Consider the following 20,280-nt stretch of genomic DNA (forward strand, 5'->3'; position numbering starts at 1 on the left):
ATGATGTCCCTTTTTCTCTAGCTCCCATGGAAGGCAGTTTTGTAGAAATGAACTTTCTATGCTTTATAATGATTAACTAAGGGAAAAAATAAGGAATGCTGATTGGCACAAACTTTAAATAAACTCCAACTATCGAAAACCCGCTAAGCAAGGATAACTTATAAATTATACTTACTTTATCCTTCGTTGTCTGGTTCTAAAACCATTATTAACTCAATTGAAAAAAAATATTCATCTCTAATGTATGCATGCAACCAAGTTTTGTTAAAAAGGTCATTTATATTTATTCATGAATTGTTTATAAGTCTATTTCTGAGAATTTTATTATTAATCTAGAGTATAAGGTAAGAGCAAAAACAGTTTACCAGAACAAAACTTTATATATACTGCATCTTCCTGCTCACAGTAGACTCTAGGTAACCTGCATACTTCATAATTGGCCCACACAGAGAAAAGCATCATTCCATTTTTCAAACAAGATTTAATTGCTCAGAATTTAAGCACAGTCTCATTATTAAGATTTTGGGGTTAAACAACAAACAAACAAACTACTACAATGTATTAATTCTGAACAGTTCAGAAATATACTAGATCATTTCATTAGAAAAAGAATATTCTGTAATACTGTATATTACATCTGAAGACATCTGTATATTTTCTTCTTATTTTTGGTTCATTTTATCACTAATTTGCAAATAAGTGTTTTGGTCACTAGGCAAATTAGTGAGCTTCTGCTATAGAATATATTAAAGTTACACATAACGCAAGAAAATGTTACTTTTAAATAAAGATTAGTCTAAAGTAAACTTAAGTAGTAGCAAACAAAGTCAACAGTCCTTTTAAGAAAGAGATTATTTCATTGCCTCCCAGTTTAGATTCTCCATAGACACGGTCCACAAATGATATTGGAACCTGTTGAAACAAACAAGTTGTAAAATTATTCAGGACATTAATAAAAAGAAATTGGAAATTACATAACGAAAGCAGAAGCACAAGTTCAGAAAACTGGATTTTGCATTTTATGTTAAATTTAGAACAAGGCAGGAGTAAAGAATACTAAACCATTACAGATTTAATTGTGTAATTAACTGTTGAAGAGATGTAGCAAAACCACCTAGTCTCCAGAGGTGGGCAGAAGCTATGCTTGGTGGTTCTGAACAGTTGTTGTTGAAGCTTACTTAACTGCTTTGTAGACGTACGCTGTCTTCCCGTTGCGCCCCCTAATGCCATGACAGGCGTGCTCAGTCTTACCTTGTCCTGCCTTTGTCTCTGTTTCTTCCTTTTGTGTGGAACAGTTTTATATTTTTATTCCTTTTTTGAATGACACCTATCCTCTCAATCCTGCTTCCTCCAGTTCACCAGAAGGTTGCCTGCTGTCTAATACAGACTTCCTTAATTGGCCTAATAAAGGAGGAGGGAGGCTACCTGTGCTCACAGTGTTTAGTTCCTCTGGAGCAAGAAAGCATAAGGGAAGCATTGGTGTATAAGCTAATATTAGAATCCACGGTTTGGATGGATGGATGTTACAGGTTGCCTTAGGAACGGAAAGGCTTCAAGGTGTTGCCCAGCAGTTTCCTTGTAGCCAGAGAGAACACTTGTGAGAAGAAGGAGCAAACATGGGATCATGCTGCTTTCTTTATCCTCACTCTTCTGTCTGGCAGCCTTAATAGTACCCCAAGGTTGAAAAACACTAGAGTATATGGCATAACACAGTAGCTGGTGCTACAGCAATTTGGATAAGTCATTCTCCAAAATAAGATAAGGAAGCTGGAACCTTGCAGGCTCCAATAAGCCTACTAATCCCTACCAACCTCCTTCACAAAGTAAAACTAAATTTCTTTCAAGTCAGTTCTGCAGGCAGGGATGGCCCATTGGGATTGTCTGGGTGATCCAGGCAGGGGTATTGCAAACAAAACCAGAAGGCACAAGCAGGTGGTTACTCGATGTGGATGTTAGTGCAAGAGGAAGTCATAAAGCAGCATTCCACTGAGCATTACCAAGACTTAAGAGCACAGCTATATACAGCAATTCCACTCAGTGCACGTTTGGCAAGCAATATCCGTTTTTTGTCTGTGATTCTTAAGCCTTTTAATAGGGGAGAAAAATGGTCATTTAAAAGCACTGAAATTTTCATTCCCTTAGTTAATCTTTGATGTTGTGCAAATTTGCTTGTTCTCTGTGAAAGGTTAGAACACTGCAAGCAGTATCTCACCCAACTAACTACATTTGCCTGTCAATTATTTTGCCAGAATGATATTAGGATTTTAAGAATGCCTGTAATATATTTATGTGCTAAATAAGGATACAGCAGGGCCCCGAGTCAACATTATTTCTGTAGAAGCCATAAAAAATTGGCTCTACACTGAGCTGGCAGTTTCAACCAGAAATCAGCTGGCAAGTAGAACACAAAAACACACCACGCCCTTGTTGTCATGCCAGAACTGAGGATTTCTCACATCTCCAGGCAGAGCAGTCTAGGCCAGAAAAAAGGCCAAAGCAATTGTCAGCAGGTACAATTCTGCCGTTCTGATAAAAACAGCAAAAACCACAAACGAAGACATCTAGCAGACTCCCCTAGCTTTCTTAATAGGGTCCCTTTGGCACTTGCATGCATCCTAGTTGTTATCCATAGCTAGCCTAAAGGAAAAAAAAATAAAATTGGTGGCTCCAGGCTGTCATGCAAACAGTGTAGATGCCTGAAGTGGCATTCCGTGGGCAAGGAAGACTGACATTCCATACACAGGCATTTGGAAGGCATACCACAATGTGATGATAACTAAATACACAAGTCCCCCTATAGAATTCTTCTATAAGCGTGCACTGCATATTTTAACAGGGGAAACTTATGTCAGTGTGGACGCTCTATCCACAACTTAAAATGTATCCCAAAAAAGACATACCTAGTACTTCAGAATGAATTTTAGATGTGGAATAAAAAAGAAAGCAATATGAAGCCGAGATGATCATGACACTGTCTAGGTACAGAATGTGAAAGTACTTCACACTGTACAATTTTTAAGATGGTAGGTCTCAATTTTCTCAGCTGTCATCTCTGCTTAGATAATATTTGCTTTTGCCAGAGAGTTGTGTCATATTAAAACTTTGATAACTGAATTTTAAACTGTATTCACAACTGAACTTCAACTGCATGGGCAGGTTTTGTAACAGCCTGCAAAGTCAAGTCACTGCACATAAAATGTCCCTAAGTAGATACTGACATCTGCAATCACCTGGTCTGTACATATATTTACATGCTAAATTTTTATGAAAAATCAGGGCCTCAAATATCTGTAATGATTTGAACACTTCCACAGAGCACATCGAAAGTTCAATGTTTTTAGGTTCTAATAGCTATGATTTATTACTGCACATCTGAAATGTGTCAGGGATGTTTTGAGTCTGGGACAGGCAGTAATTTTTATGGTTTGTATACAAATCAGAATAACAACAGGCTCGATCTAATGGTACTCTACATTGTGGGCAATGAATTAAGTCCTAAGCAAACAGAAGCATTAGGGCTCAGATTTTCAAAATGAGCTTGAGTGAGCAGGGCACTCAACTACATTGAATTTCAATAGGATTCATTATGTATTATTTGTATTACTGTATCATTTCTGAATCTCATTCATGCACCAAGACCTCATTGTGCTAGGCACTGTACAAATTGAACAAAAGATAGTCCTATGCCCCAAGGATAAAATGAGACATATGGCAGAGAGATCCTGTAAAGAGCTTAGAAAGTGATGGCAAGTAGCTTATATTTGTATTGGTAGAGAAGGGAAAACCAGTGGAGAGATGTGAAGAGAGGTGACATGGCCAAAGTGATCTCTGTAGCAGCATTCCAAACATATGAGTGGAGCAAGGTTTAATTTAGGAAGGCCAGAAAAAGGAGGTTGCAGTACTTGGGAAATGAGGTAGTAAGACCTTTGAGGATAATTTTAGCTGTGTGAATGAATAAAAAAAAACAATACATAGAAAGCAAAAAGCAAATTTAGACATACTCTAGGACCTAGATAAACTGGAGTTAAAGATAAGACTCAGGTTGCATAAACCTTACTGAGGGCACAGGAAAAAAACCTCCCCATGTACAGGAAAAACAGCATGTGTGGCAAGTGACCAGCTTGGCTTAGCAGAGAACTCTTTGGTGAGCTTAAACACACAAAGAGCTTACAAGATGACCAGGGAGGAGTATAAGAATACTGCTCAGGCATGCAGGGATGTAGTCAGGAAGGGCAAAGCACAACTGAAGTTGCAGCAACAAGGGATGCAAAGGGTAACAAGAAGGGTTTCTACAAGTATGTTAGCAACAAGAGGAAGATCAAGGGAAGTGTGGGTGGAGGCAAATTAATGACAGAGTGAATGGGGAGGCAAACTAGTGACAGACATTGAGGAAAAGGCTGAAGTGCTCAGTGCCTCTTTTGCCTTGGCCTTCACAGGCAAGGTCAGCTCCCAGACTACTGCACTGGGCAGCAAAGTTTGGGGAGGAGGTGAACAGCTTTCAGTGATGAAAGAACAGGTTAGGGACTATTTAGAAAGCTGGACGTGTAACTGTTGATGCAATGAGCTGGATGCAATGCATCTGAGGGTGCCGAGGGAGTTGCCTGATGTGATGCAGAATCACTGGCCATTATCTCTGAAAACTCATGGTGACTGGGGGAGGTCCCAGATGATTGGGAAAGAGAAATGTAGTGCCTTTAAGAAAGGGAAAAACAGGGATCCAGGGAACTACAGACCAGTCAGCCCTGCCTCAGTCCCTGGCAAAATCATGAAGCAGATCCTCAAGCAATTCATTTTAAGCACTTGGAGGAGAAGAGGGTGATTAGGAAGAGTCAGCATGGATTCACCAAGGGCAAGTCATGCCTGACCAGGCTGATTGCCTTCTATGATGAGATAACTGGCTTTGTTGATGCAGGGAAAGCAGTGGATGTGATATACCTTGACTTTAGCAAGGCTTTTGATACAGTCTCCCACAGCATTCTTGCAAGCAACCTGAGGAAGGGTGGGTTGCATGAACAGACTGTAAAGTGGATAGAAAGCTGGCTGGATTGTTGGGCTCGATGCGTAGTGACCAGTGGCTCAATTTCTACCTGGCAGCCAGTTTCAAGTGGAGTGCCCCAGGAGTCAGTCCCAGGGCTAGTTTTGTTCAATATCTTCATTAATGATATGGAAGATGGGATGAAGCATACCCTCTCAGCAAGTCTGCAGATGACACCAAGCTGCGGGGTGTAGTAGATATGCTGGAGGGTAGAGCTAGGATTCAGAGTGACCTAGACAAATTGGAGGATCAGGCCAAAAGAAATCTTACACAGTTCAACAAGGACAAGTCCAAAAACCTGCACTGAGGACAGAAGAGTCCCATGCACCAGTACAGGCTCAGGACCAACTGGCTAAGCAGCAGCTCTGTGGAAAAGGACCTGGGGGTTACAGTGGACAATAAGCTGGATATGAGTCAGTGGTGTGCCTGTTGCCAAGAAGGCTAACAGCATCCTGGGATGCCTTAGTAGGAGCACTGCCAGCAGATCGAGGGAAAGGAATTATTCTGCTCTATTCTGCACTGGTGAGGCCACATCTGGAGTAGTGTGTCCAGTTTTGTGTCCCCCACTATAGAAAGGATGTGGACAAGTCCAGTGAAAGTCAGTGAAATGATTCAAGGGATGGGGGGCACATGACTTCTGAAGAGGGGCTGAGGGACCTGGGTTTATTTAGTCTGCAGAAGAGAAGACTAAGGGAGGGATTTGATATCAGCCTTCAACTACCTGAAGGGTTGTTCCAAAGAGAATGGAGCTGGACTGTTTTCAGTGGTGGCAGATGACAGAACAAGGAGCAATGGTCTCAAGCTGCAGCATGGGAGTTTTAGATTGGATATTAGTAAAAATGCTCTCACTAGGGGGGTGGTGAAGCACTGGAATGGGTTACCCAGAAATGTGGTAAAAACCTCCAAGGATGGAGATTCTAAGGCCCAACTCAACAAAGCCCTGGTTGGAATGATCTAGTTAGGGGTGGTCCTGTTTTGACCAGGGGGTTGGACTAGACCATCTGAGATCCCTTCCAACCCTAATTATGATTCTGTGATTTTACAGGCCCACGTGGGCATGTCTACATGAGATGCTTTACTGCGTAAGTAAATATGCTACCTCAAATGCAGGTAGCAAATTGACTGTGGAGTAGTTACTGTGCGGTAGAACACGTGTAGGTGGCCAAGACAATGTCCACTTGCTCCGGCTGCATGGAGCTCCCAGCCACTATTCACAATTGCAGAGCTGGGAGCTCCTTGCTGCTGGGGCAGAGGGACACTGACATCTCTCTTATCACAGAGCTGGGCCCAGAAGCTCCCTACACAGGGAGAGTTCCCTGCCCAGTCTGGAGCTGGCTGGGACCTGCCCCAGGTTGGGATAGCTCCTGGGCAATCAAGGCACAGGGCCTGGAAAGAGCTGTGGGGGAGGTGCAGCTAGTAGTGAGCCCATGACTGGGTGGGGACTCCAGGCTCAGCCGTGGGACTCACTGCTAGGTGCCCCACCAGTGGGACAGCTCCCAGCTACACCCTACTGAATGGGAAATTCCTGTCCACTGGAGGTGCACTGCTAGCTACCCCACTGGCAGATTGGCAGAGGTCTTGGACCTGCCCCACCGCCACAGCTCTTTCCTAGCCCCCTGCCCTCGATTGTGGAGCCAGGGCTGGGAGCCCCCTGCTGCTGGGAAAAGGGGACATTGCTCCCTGCCCCCAGGAGCTGCCTGCTGCTGGGATGGGCTCTGATGGTGAAGCCCAGGGCGAGACAATCTCCTAGCCCCTGCCAGGAGACAGCCATCTCCTAGCCCATGATCCCTGCCAGGCCCTGGATTAGCACCCAGGCTGCTGTAGGAGGGCAGAGCAGAGTGGGAACAGCCCTCTCCAGGCTGATCCCATTGGGAGCAAATCTGCTCCCAAATGCCTGCACATGTAGATGCCTGTCCAGGGTGGATTTACTCCACAGTAAATTACTGGAGAGTAAACCCATCCAGCAGCATTTGCACGTGTAGCACACTCACTGATCAAGAAAGGTGGAGGTATATGAGTCTTGGTTTGGCCATGATTAGGTTGAGCTGAAAGGCAGACATGCATGAGGAGATGCCAGAGACAGATCTGGAGTAAAGGGATAGAGGTGTCAGCTGTCAGTACCAGAGCCAGCAGCTGAAATGTGCGTTTGTGGAATACTGCTCAGAGCTGAGAGACAGGAGACGAGGACTAAGCGCTGTGGACCACTGGCAGAAAGTTGATGGTGGGAAGGAGGAAGGTCCTCCAGCAGATATGCCAAAAGACAAAGCAAAAAGGTAGGAGATAATCTGGAGAGGGAAAAAGTCATGCAAACCAAGGATGGTTACAGTTTAGAAGACGAGCTTGAGTTGACTGCTAAAGGCAGCTAACAGATCAAACAGGATGAGGATGGAGTAGTCATTTTGCAATTAGCTATGGAAAGGTCACAACAGACCTGAGCAATTCAGTGAAGTGCAAGCAGCAGAAGTCAGATTGGAGAGGGGCTTGGATGAAACTGGAAGAAAGGATCTCCAGGCAGCCATTGTTGATGGCACATTCAGTGAGATTGGAGAAAGAGAGGAAAGTGGGTTAGAGAGACAAGGGGTGGAGGATTTTTTTTTTGACATACATAAATTGTTTGTGAGAGATTAGAAAGAGGAGTATGGAAAAGGATGATAGAGGATGCAAGGGAAGGGGCTTAACAGGAGCAAACTAGAAGCTTCTGGGAAGAGTTACCAGGTGGGGGAAGGGAAGTTCATGTCATCTTTTATCAATTTTCTCTTGGAAGAAATCAGTAAGATTGTGTTCAGAGAGAAATGTAGGTAGGAGGAGGAAAAGGCCTGAGAAACAACTCAGTAGTGGTGAAAGGACAGCTTGATTGCAGGCATGAGGTTCAAATAAACTGGAAAAGTGGAACTGCATGCCTAACTCCCTCTTCCTTGTTTGAGAATACCCTGTAAATCTGCAAGGACACTTCTGTGGTTCTAAGTCGGCATCTGCATTGTAACATAAAACTGAAATGTTGCTTTCTATGCTTTTACTCTACCTCTCCAATGGTGTATCCTAATTGTCTAGCCCGAACAATCATTTCCATCTGGAAGACGTAGCCTTTAGAAACACATTTTTCCATTAGTTTCTCCAAGACATCTTTTCTGTATAACCTGTAAATAATTAAAATTAAATGTAAACCTGTAGCCCAACTTTGATTTTTAGATATCAAGATTCTTTGCACAATTATTGTAATCAAAGCAACCTATCTATATTAATATTAAGTATCATTACTAAAAAGTTTTAGGAACAGTACCTTTAGTAATTTCAGTCTTTCTTGTTCACTTACCTAGGTGAATTTAATAGTACTCATTAAATAGGTATGTTATTATTGCATCCTCTGGGCTACCGACTGAGACATTTGCAATACAATTACAGCTATAAAAAGCCAACACAAACATACCTGAAGCTTCCTGTTAAGTCTGATGCACCTGGTCTCAGCAAAATCTGAGTTATAAAGTTGGCACCACGACTGCCAAAGACAATCAAATGTTAGAAAACAATCAAAATATACTGGTTAGACAGAACAAGCAAAGTTTCACCGAAAGAATATAGCACTATCAAAAAAAGGGAAGAATGGTATCATTTTATATGGAAACAATTATCTAGCTAATATTTTTGCTAAACTAGATTGGATGAATAAGTGCTGAATAGGAAGTCAAAAAAAATTTACTACATTGTGGAAAAAGAACAGGGGTTTAAAAAAGCCAAGTTTACATCCTTTTTCATCCTTTATAGGAGAATTATCATGTATAACTACAAATTATACCTGTCAGTTTCAGGTCTGAGAACAACTGCTCCAGTCTTGGAAAATACATCACATCAGCTGAAGCCATGAGAGCTGAAACCTGCCTAGGCACTGTGGTAAGAGAGTGCTAGCAATGGCACTCCAGACTTGTGCCCAAGTACAAAACATACAGAGTGCTCAACACAGAGAGACTGAGTACTTAAGAAGATTCCCCCCAGGAACGTCCACTTTGATCTCTCCACCTCTTTTTCAATGTCCATTCCATCTAGACGCACAGGCTGGATCACACCCATGGCAGATTCCATTTCCCAGCGCTCAGCTCCCAGCACCGGTCTTCATGGAGACCCTGGGAGCATGAGGGCATGAGCGCAGAGTCACGACAGCGCAGGACCGCAGAACTGGGGCTTTGCCCCCACGCTGTCATGCTTGCATTCTCCTGGGCGATCACAGAGACTGGCTGGGAGCCAGGGCTGCTGGGAAATGGAGTTCAACTGCCAGCCAGATCTACCATTTTGCTCACCCCTGATCTAGACTGACAAAGCAATAAGTAATTATTCCATAAAAAAGTTAAACATAATAGCTGTGGGATCTGCCTTCTTTTTAGAATGACACCAGTTCTAAGGACCAACCAGTTCACTCAACCTATGTCTGTTCTTTAAAAACCATGCATTACAAGACCAAGATTTTGTATGGGAGAGAAAAAAAGATCTGCCCTTGCTGATAGGCCCCTAATTGCTGCAAGCCTGCTACAGACTTGAGAGGCCAATCTCCATGTTCTTAAGTGATTTTGACAGCACTGTTTTCTTTTCTGTAGGATAAAATCATTTCCAACTGTCCATTGTAATATTTTCTAGCAAGATTTAAAGTTTATTTAGGTTGGTTAATATGAAGATTTATGCTACATAAGTCCTAATTCCGACAGATAACACAACCAAAACGAGGTTTACTACAACTAGTTTGCAGTTGGTGAAAAAAGCTAGCACAACTTTTGTTTGATTGAATGTCCCTATTTAATTGGGAAGAAATGCAGTGGCAGAAGCTGATATTGCAAGGCCAAACTGCTATGATTTATACAAAATGCTGGTTCAACTCTACCCTAAATGGTCCAGTTCCTCAATGCAGTCTCATTGTTATTGATGTTGCCTTCGCCAAAAAAAATCAAACTATGCAAAGTTTCTACTCTACTAAATATAATTTTATGATGGGAACTTCATTCACTAGACTCAGCCTAGGGAGCTCACTTCAGTTTGTACAGAAGGTAACTGCGACCCCTGAGACGTTTCAGAGACAAAAGGCTCAACAGTTTGTTGGTTTGAGAAAACTTTTCTTTGAAATTCCCAAGAAGTTTTTAGCAGTGATTTCATCTGCAAATGCATGAGTAAGAATACCAACCTGATTATTTTTCTTTTCAAATCCCAGCCATACACTCCTCCATTTCCTCTATACCGTGTGCCAGATACAATGTCAAAATTACCTTCTTTTTGCTTTCTATATGAAAGAGAAAGGATTTCAGAACAGGAAGACTTATTATATGAAGCCAACAAATTGTTTTCAAACCCTCAAACAAATAGAGAATTTGACGTGAAGGTAACAATTAGGCAGCTGATTAGCACTGTATTTTTAAATACTTTCACCATTCTCTTAACATTCTTCTAAAAAGCAGAAGTATTGCACAGCATCGAAGGATTTTTTTTGCCATCTGTGCAACAGAATTTCAAAGACTGCTTCATGAATAATTTATATAGACCTACTTAGATATTTTTGATGGCAAAAAAAGATTTGTGTCCAATGAAAAATGAAGATTTTGAAAAGATACATATTAAAATCCTTTCATTACATAAGTGGGCAGCAACAAGAAGATTAAGAGTCACGGGCACCTCAGGGCAGGCTGTCCTCCCCGAGGTGCACACACAGTCGCCGCCAGCACGGAGCTGATGCCAGAGCTGTGGAGCCCAGCACAGCTGTTTGCAGCCTGCTTGCTGCTTGCTGCAGCTGCCCAGAACCCGGGCGGGCTACAAATAGCTCTGCCGGGCTCATCACCTCCGTGCCAGGAGGGGGGGAGAGACTGGGGCTGCGCTGCCTCTCCCCCACCACCCTCTCCGAGGCGCGCCTGTACATGCCGGTGCGGAGCTGATGCTGGAGCCCGGCACAGCTGTTTGGAGCCTCCCCCAACTCTGGGGAGCTGCTGCCAGCTGGGATCCCAGGCTGCTCACAGAAGGTAGCTGGGACGCTGCAAGCCCTGCTGGGAGCAGATCAGGCTCCAGCAGCTACCCAGAGCCCGGGTAGCTGCTGGCAGCCACAGAGCCCGAGCTGTGGGGCAGGGGCTTTGGATGGGGAGCAGGGGGCACATTTTCTTTTTCCTGCCATGCCGGCATTCGGGCACCTTCCGAGGTAGGCATTGTGGTGTTTTTCAACACTCCAGCCAAAAAACATTGCCTACCCCTGCATTAATACATCTTCGTGACTGGTACCTTATGAACAGTTGGTCCTTATTAGATCTATTTGAACCTTTGTCCTGTTTCTCATAGCACTTGGTGCAAAGTCCTGGAAGAGCTTTTCTACTGCACTGAGTTAGTCATATAGTAATGCCAGGCATTCAGATGTTAATATTGCAACTCAAATACTTAAAATGTTATACCCCAAATATTAGAACTGACACTTACCTGATGAACTCCGGAATAAATTTTGGCTGAGATACGAGTCAGGCAGATGAGGAAAGAAAAGGGAAGTGGGGTGGGGAAGAAAAGCTGAAGTCAGTACAAGTTAACTTAAAAAAATTCTAATTATAAAACACAGATGATAAACTTACATGATGCGAGAGGTCAGCATCCATAATAATAATAAAATTCCCCGTGGCATGCTGCATTCCATGAATATAAGCAGTGCCTGACGAAAACAGGAGGGATCATTTTTGTCACAACTGTAACATTCAGTCTCAAACCAGATCTACTTGCTGTCTCTAAACTTCCTAAATTGTACCAGAGATGGGATTATGTAAAGACTTACAAAGTTTTTCTTTAATTCATTAATCACCATTCAAAATAAAGATGTTTTTCTTCTCTTTATAATTTTCAACACTATATTTTATACATATAAGACCTGGTAAGACCAACTCTACTGCAGCAGGAATAACCTGCACAATGCAACTCAGTAAGTGGGTAGCCATTCCAAGTAACATTTTCCAAAGTGCCTAAGGCATGTAGGAGCCTAAGAACTCATATATATTTACCTACCTTTGCTAGCAGAAGTTCTAGTGGCATCCAGTAGCCACCACTACTAGCCCATGTTACCATGAGCACATCCACTACAGTAGTTGTGTTTCCAAAGCATAAAATGTACCTTGGGAAGGCAGCAGCTTCTCAAGGGACAGCTAAAACTGGAAGAAGGGATGGAAGCATTTATATATGCCACCTGCAAATCAGACGGCAGCAGAAGCCTTTCTCTACTCAACAGAGGTGGTATAACTCTGCTGACAGAGAAGTGGCTTTGTCCCCACAGATGATCTTTCAGCATGGCTGCATTCAAAACTCTGCTGGCCAGACTTCTTGTGACATAGACTATGCTTCTGCACAGGACCTGGCAAGTACTTTGAAAATTTTACCTTCCAACCTTAAGATATATTATTACAGAAGAATGTCAGGTAGCCAGAAGAATTAGTATTTTCATTGTTCTGGATAATCAGATATATAAAAATGGTAGCAAGAAGTGTTTAGAACTATAATGACTGTACTTGCTTAAACAAAAAAAAAAATCTCAAAGCACTAATAAATAAAAAATTCAGTTGCCTCACCAACAAGCAAAACCCAACTGTGGGTTTGTTATTGCAAAGCCTTCCAGTTAATTGATTTTCTGGATAATCAACCCCTGGATAATTGACAATTTCTGGTAGTAATATCTACCATTTTGCTTTGTTCTAATAGTCGTTGTGAATAAAAATCTGTCTTCCAATGCCCAACCAAAAAATTGTTTCTTCCTTATTTTCAGTTTTGTTGTGTTTTAACCTTCTCACATGTATTGGTTAATATTGATTAATTCTGCATTAGAAAGTGAACAAAAAAAAAAGGTATCAAAATGTTTTCCTCAAGAAGACTGATTTCTGATTTCAGTTATGCTATTTTGAATCCACAGGGTGTCCAATGAAGCTACAATGAAGATCAAAATTTACCACACATTCTTCTCTATGCCAAAATTCATTTTGCTGATCTCCTGTGAACTTTTCTAAAATGTAGATGTCATTCAAACAAAGAAACAAACATCTTGCCCACATCAAGCATTTACATAGGGAATTTAAATCCTAGTTAATGAATAGCTTGCCTCATCTCTTTCCCACAATGTTTGAAAAATTACAAGCCAGGAATGCTATGTGTATAATTAGCAAATAAACATATTGCAGGATAGACATGGTGCATTAAAAACCTTGAACCAAGCCAAATTTAACAAATGTAGGACTTTGCTCTTTGCAGTTTGGAAGAGAGGATCAAATCCAAAATCAAGATAAAAATTAGGCAGAAAATAAAAATGCTTAAATTTCTGTGGAGCCTCACATCTAAATAGAGTCATATATAAAATGCAAATGTAGATCAAGAGTATTCAGTATCGGACTTAGAACTTTTACCCTCCCGTGTGTACTGAAACATGCTCTAGTTAACCTTTTCCCATGAGTCTAGTGGATAACTGCATACAATTCAGTGAAGAGATATGAAATGCTTCATCAGCACATGGGAGTAGGAAAAGCCAAAGCATTCAGCAAGAAGGAAAAACATTGATTTCCAATAAGTCACAAGCAGAACGTTACATTCTACCACTTTTTCCATTTCATGCATAGGGAAGGGGAAGACATTTGTCACAGGAGACATAGACCTTAACAGACTAAAGTGCATAGACTGTGTTTTGTGAATTTTGTTTTACTCGGGGTATAAATAATTATCAAACACATTAGGCTTATTTTAAGCAACATAATGAAAGGTAGACAAGGTCTGCCTAGTCTGGAGAAGTAGTAAAGCTACAGAAAGTCTAAGCCTGCATCGTCTATATCAAATGGAACATTTGATTTCAGCACATCATTTTGGGTACCTCCTGGCATGTGATAAACAACTTTTACAACAAGTTTCAGTGTCTTCACCTCAAGCAAGTTAACAGGAAAGGGCAGTACACAGCACCTTCCAGGACTGGACCCTAAGAGATATGCTATTTGAGTTCCACTAGAATCCTACTCAATTACAGCCTAATTGTTCCCAGTCTCTGCAAACACATAAGAGGAAACAGTCTTGCTCTGCAGGCCCTGATTCTGTAACTTCCTGTGTGCGGGCAGACTGTTAAATTTGCAGGAACCCTACTGAGTCACTGGGGCATGCATTTATGTCTTGTAACTCAGGTCCCTGCTTTTGTCACAAGAACAAACATAATTGTAACAGGAAAGCATAGTTAAGTAGACTAGCCATGACCACAGCTTGCCGGTTTGAGGTTGTGGGGAACTGTCTGTAAGTTCACTGTGATTTAACATATGTGGTTAAGTCCCTTGAAATTTGTTTACTTATTATAACACGATGAAAAAAGCATCATCGGTTAAGGGTTTCACTATGATTCTTACATAATTTACAAAAAAAGAGTTTTATCCTAAACCAGTAGTAGCTTAATGAGTACTTACCCAATCCCAACTTTTTAGCTCTGGGTCTTAGAAGCTGTAAGATATATTAAGATAAGAAATATTTTGTTAATATGTTAATAAAAAGTTATCTACTGTAATGACTACAGTTTCTTACGCTTTTAGTAGAGTCTCAATACTCCATAGCTCAGAGCGCATAAGTAATCAAAGACCCTTCTTTTCTTCTAAAATCCTATATAATCCAGAAAAATCAAAGTAATCTAAGTAAATACAGCTCAACAGAAACATTTACATTAACTAGGCATATACAGTATAACCTCATAAATAAAACCCCCCCAAGAATTCTCAGAAATCTGGCACTTCTTGAAAATATGCAAATCAGGGAGTAGCAGCAGCTGATCCTAGAGCAGCGGAGAGGGAAGCTTGCACACAGCAGCTGCCACCGCCATCCACCATCCTGTGTTGATGCTCCACGTGAGGCCACTGCTAGAACCAGCCACTGCCACTCCCTCTCCCCACCACACCTCAACTGGCCACCATTCCGGCTTTCAAATTTCCAGCAGGTGTTTGGTCCCAAACATGCTGAATTTATGAGGTTATACTATGTAACTAAACTAGGATTACTGTATTTCCAGGTTCAAAAAAGAGGACACCTATCCAGGGGTGAGTAATACAATTGGGGGGGGCAGGGGGAAGGGCAATGATGTGCCCTGCCCCTCACTCCCAAGCCACAGCCTCTACCCGAGCCCTGCTACTGCCCCTAACGCCTTACCCACAGTACCCTGACCCCGCCAGACCATGCTAGTACCCCTCACTCCCAGCCCACAGCCCCCTGCCCACCCCCCAGTGCCATTCACTCCCAAGCCACAGCCCTGCCCTGCCCTGACCATGCTCCAGCTCTGCCAGTGCCCCTCATTCCTGCCCCTGTAGCCCCCTGCCCCCCAGCCCTACTGGTGCCCCTCACTGCCAACCCACAGCCCCCTGCTCCCCCCAGCCCTGCCCCTACGAGCACAGGCACCAACCCTGGTGCCACCGGCCCAGCCACACAGCTCCCTGCTGCCCCCAAAGAGCCCCCCGCCCTTTCCCTTGCTGGAGGGGCAGGTGCCTCCCCCATCCTGCTGCCCCAGAGCCCAGACAGCTTCCCCCAGCACCAGCAGGCACCTGCCCCGCCACACACACCCATCCCCTCCACACACGCATCCCGAACAGAACAGCCCCCAACCCCCGGCGTTCTAACCCCCATCCCCACAACCTACCTGCATCTAGCTCCTGGGCCTGCTCCCACCCCCACCTGGCTGCATGCTGGCCATGCACATGTGTGCACAGATGCATGTGATGCCCCCTGCCTCTAATCACTCACCCCCAGGCCCAAGCAGCTCCTTGCTTTCAGCAAGCTAGGAAGTGCTTGGAAAAACTTTGATGCTAAGCAAAGCAAAATCCTGGACATTTGTTAATATGTTAAAAAATTGCCTGGATGGAGATGGGAGAACCCAAAAAGAGGACATGTCTGGGAAAACCCAGATGTACGGTAACCCTAACTAAACCAGACTATAAATCAACTTACTATAGGCTTACATGGTGTTTCTGGAGTAAAAGAGGCACTCTAGTAGGTTTTTTTTTTTCTTTCTTTTTTTAAGGTTTTCCTTTGCCTGCTTTGAAATACTCTTTTACAAAGAGCACTCATTCCTCCACTCCAATTTTGACAAACACTGAGTTACCTGAAGTAACTGAATATACAGTTTATAGTGAACATACACTTTATGCTTTTGTGCAGGCAGTCAAGCAAACCAACTGAATATTCAGATTTTTGAAGTTTTTTAGTTTGACTGACCTAGGCCTTGGATCCTATACCGACCAGTGTCAGTTCCAGGGAAAGTCACAAGAAATTCTGGTTGCTCAGCATCTCTCAGTTCCAAGCCAAGATCTCCCCAAATAACAACAACAACAACAACAACAACAACAACAACAGTACTTTAGGTACATTAGTCCCTATATAAATTCCCATCCAATTTTTAAGAGCACTGAATAACCTAAAACTTGCACTAACATCAGTATGGGCTTGTGGATGCTCAACAGTTTGACAAAAAAGCAAATATTTAAACACAAACTTTGGAGCCAAACTTCAGACAACAGTCTGAAAAAAGATCTTTTGTTACAAGTGCCTGAAAGGTCACAAATACTGGAGTGAAAGCCAAAGAAGGACAAAGACAAACCTCTGAAAAAAAGACAGTAATCATCTGAGTTCTTATTGATTGGTTATTTTGGTTTCTCTTCTCTTTTCCAGAATCTTTTTATGAGACTATGTAGTAATTTAACATCAATTTAAGAAAATCAAAAACTTTGACCAATTCAATAGCAACTATTCATTGATTCATCATCTATTTTCTCAGAATGTCTTGGCCTTCAGCAATGGAACTCATTCAGCCCAGAATATAGTTATTACTTACTAAATGAAAATAGAATCAAGTTATTTAAGTGTGGAACTTTGCACACTAGTGAGAACACTGGCTTTGCTCACTACCTGTAATCAGTTGAAAGAAACTGGACCCAAGAAAATTGGTCTAACAAACACCCAGAATGGATTTGTATTGGTCCTCCTAGGCTTCTCCAGTTATATCTGGGTAGATGGATGCCTAGACCAGCGTGGAGTTCCCACAGAAATTTCTGGGACTCCATATTGTTGCCTGGGTTGGCCTGCAGAGTTGGAGTCTTAGAGTTGATACGTTTGATATAAATGCCTCCTGACCCCACAGGACAGGTGAGTGGCATGAGACCAGTCCATGGACTCGGTTCTGTGGGCAGGATCAACCCCATGGGCCGGATTCAGCATGCGGCCACTTCATAGGCAGATCTGGGATGCAGGTACAATTGGCTACAGTGGCCTGGCTCCATGTGCTGAATCCAGTCACAAAGCAACCCCACCCACAGGGCTGTCATCTAGCTTACAGGGCTCCTCATGGATCTGTAAATCTGGGGATGGGGGAGTGGTGGCAGTGGCAACTGCTGTGAATCTGGAAACCATAGCAGTTAATTCTGCCATTGCTCTCCCACCCCCAAATTTCCAGACCTGTGGGCTGACCTATAGGCCAGATGACATGACCCCATAGGCCAGAGTTTGAGCACCATTGGTGATACATAAAGTAGCAACAGAAAAGTTTAATGAAAGATTCTAAATTTCCTACATTACTGCTCCTAAAATCATCTTTATAAAAAACTGTTTAAATTCATAAACCTAACCTTAAAAACTTACAACTGCTCGTTCTAAGACCATATTAAACTTATATACTTTTATCATTGAACAGAAACACTTTTAAATATGCATAGAGCAGGGGCAAATTAAGCATTACTTGCCCTACTATATATACTTTTGATAATTTATTACTACTGTTTTACTTTATTGATGTGAATATACCTTTAACAGTCCTGGTAGAAACGAGCGCCCTTCCAACTGAAAACAGTAATCTTACCAAGATTAAAGTAGCATTCATCTGTCTGATTTCATCACTTCTGCAGCCAAAGGAAGTGAGAGTGAATGTTAACTACGCTTAACCCTTCTTTCCAACTATTAACAGATCAGCTACAATCATTATCATTCTTTCAGTGGAACAAGAAGAAATGAAGCACTGAAAATATTTTGTAAGTATTTATTCACAAGCTCTCAATACCACTTCGTGAGGCAGTTATTATTAAATCACCATTGTATTGCTGGGTAAGCCAAGGTAAAAAAGTTAAATAGTTTGCTCAAAAGGTAGAACCCAAGATTCCTGATTTCCAGTCTAAGTACTTTAAATGATGTCCAAGTGACAACAAAATAAAATGTCAAAAATAAGTAAACAAACAAATAAAAAAGAAACTCACAATTTTATCTGATCCATATATCTCTTTCAATTGTTCAGCAACTTCCTGTGTCCCATCTGGGCTTCCATCATCTATAACTATAATTTCGAAGTTGATTCCACTGAAATGAGAATAATTTTAAAAGAACACATGAGAAAGCAATTTCACTAGCTGTCATTTCAAAAGGTTTGAAACTTGAGGATAAAGTACTGAGTGATTCACTAGCAGTTAGAGATACGTGCTACAGCTATTCAAGGCATGATTTAATAGCACCCTGTTTCACTCACATCTCAAGCTACAATTCCTTCACAGCAAATTGCGGCAGTAGCAGCCTGATCATTATCTCACCTACAACATTTCATTTCAGCATTCCCAATAGCGTAAGAGACTGGATGCTAAAAATGTTTTAGTTCCTTGGTCTAGGAGTACTTTCCCTGGTATTGGTTATGGCAAGTGCAAGTCTTCCAATTAGAGTCATTTTGTTCCGCTAACTAATCAGAGTGAAACATAACACTGTTCACTATTAGAGGCAGAATATAGTTGCCTGTGATATTCTCCATTTGTAAAAGAAAGGTTTTCCTAGCACAGATAACCTAGAGCTGTGGCTCCCAACATCCAGGCACAGGGTCGTGCGTGGGGGGGCAGGGTCCACCCCTTGCTCCACCCCTCCGGCCTGCGGGGCTCTCTTGGTGCACAGTCTGCATGGCTCTCACCACCACTGGGCCCTGCGATCCCGGCCTGAGGTCTGCCAGCACTGCCGGGCATGAATGAGTCAGTGGCAGGGGCAGGGGTTGCAGCAAAAAAGGGGGGATAACAAAGTTAACATTATTATTTCATTAACTGTTATCCATCAAAACTAACTACTATATTTCGGGGCAAATTTTCAAGTCTGTCAGAGAAATAGTACAAAAAGAGAAAAAAAAAAGATGTTTAAAATCCAGCCCTGTACAGTTCAACACAAGGCTGTAAACTTCTTGACAAGCAGCCAGGCGCTCACTCCCTTCGCTGCCCGGATCCCGGCCCACAACAGCTGCCCAGCTGAGATGTCCTGGAGCATTTAGCACCGGTTCCCAGCCTGTAGTACATGTACCACCAGTGCTACACAGACTCCCGCCGGTCTGGGGTGCGCGTTAACAGATTTACGATAATTACTTTACACCACACAAGTCTGCCGCTGGGAATTAAGGTGGAACTGAAAAAATTGCCGGCGGGACTTAAGGTCATACTGAAAAGTCCCACCAACAAATTTTTCAGTTCCACCTTAAGTCCCACCAGCAAATTTAAGGTCGAACTGAAAAATTTGCTGGTAAGACTTAAGGATGTATCATTTTAAACCAGGAATGCACAATCTACCAGAGTTTGGGAACCTTTTGGAGGATCACAGAACTTGTGGACGCGCGGCGAAAACCCCCGTGGGCCTGAGCAGACGCCCAGGCTCCCCACCCCAGGACTGATCTCTGGTCCCCTCTCCGAGGGGCCGTGGGCACCGAGTGGCTGAGCACGCGGGCCTACACGAGGCGAGGGTCTTCGGGTAAATCCGGTATCTTGTACTAGTCTGATACTTAATAAATAACGAATAATACATAATCATACCATTTGTTATTGGGTCTAATACAAGATACCGGATTAAGCTAGTCTGCCCCCGTTCTCAGAGCAGCACGGCGACAACCTACGAGCCTCGTGAGCGGTTTCCCGAGCTCGGGGGACGCGTAAAGCGGAGCCGGAAGCGAGGAGGGGCAGAGGCTGAGAGCGGGGGTCGGGCCTGCACCTGCTCCGGAAGCTCCGCACTAGCAGCCAGACGACGAGCGGCAGGTTCTCGCGCTCGTTGTAGGTGGGCAAGAGCACCGAGACCTTGTCAGCGGCATAGCCCCGGCCGGCCATGGCGGGGCCCAAAAGCGCCCGGAACTCGCGCGGCGGCGGCGGCGGGAGGGGACAGCGGACCGCCCCTCCCTTCCCCTTAGCGTGGCCGGAAGGGGCGGGCGAGCCGCAGAGGGCGCCGGACCGGAAGCGGAAGTTTGGCGAGTGAGGGCC

The 20,280-nt window shown here is 43.1% G+C and overlaps 1 protein-coding gene across 2 annotated transcripts; it reads right to left on the minus strand.

Moving 5' to 3' along the window:
- Positions 1–461: 461 nt before the first annotated feature.
- On the minus strand, positions 462–20,235 carry DPM1 (dolichyl-phosphate mannosyltransferase subunit 1, catalytic). 2 transcript variants are annotated; one of them, XM_090064674.1, is made up of 9 exons: positions 20,018–20,235; positions 18,271–18,370; positions 14,455–14,488; positions 11,617–11,693; positions 11,471–11,496; positions 10,200–10,295; positions 8,463–8,531; positions 8,058–8,172; positions 462–912 (listed from the first exon to the last, which is right to left on the minus strand). In XM_090064674.1, exons 1-9 carry the CDS (start codon positions 20,128–20,130, stop codon positions 808–810), a joined length of 735 nt encoding a protein of 244 aa, XP_089920800.1. In that variant the 5' UTR covers positions 20,131–20,235; the 3' UTR covers positions 462–807. The 2 variants fall into 2 exon arrangements, with proteins under 2 accessions (XP_089920800.1, XP_089920801.1); XM_090064675.1 differs by lacking the exon at positions 20,018–20,235 and adding an exon at positions 19,247–19,370.
- Between the last annotated feature and the right edge of the window lie 45 nt (positions 20,236–20,280).

This window comes from Crocodylus siamensis, chromosome 10 (assembly GCF_052110815.1).
Source record: "Crocodylus siamensis isolate JL-2025a chromosome 10, ASM5211081v1, whole genome shotgun sequence".
In the NCBI taxonomy this organism is placed as follows: domain Eukaryota; kingdom Metazoa; phylum Chordata; order Crocodylia; family Crocodylidae; genus Crocodylus; species Crocodylus siamensis.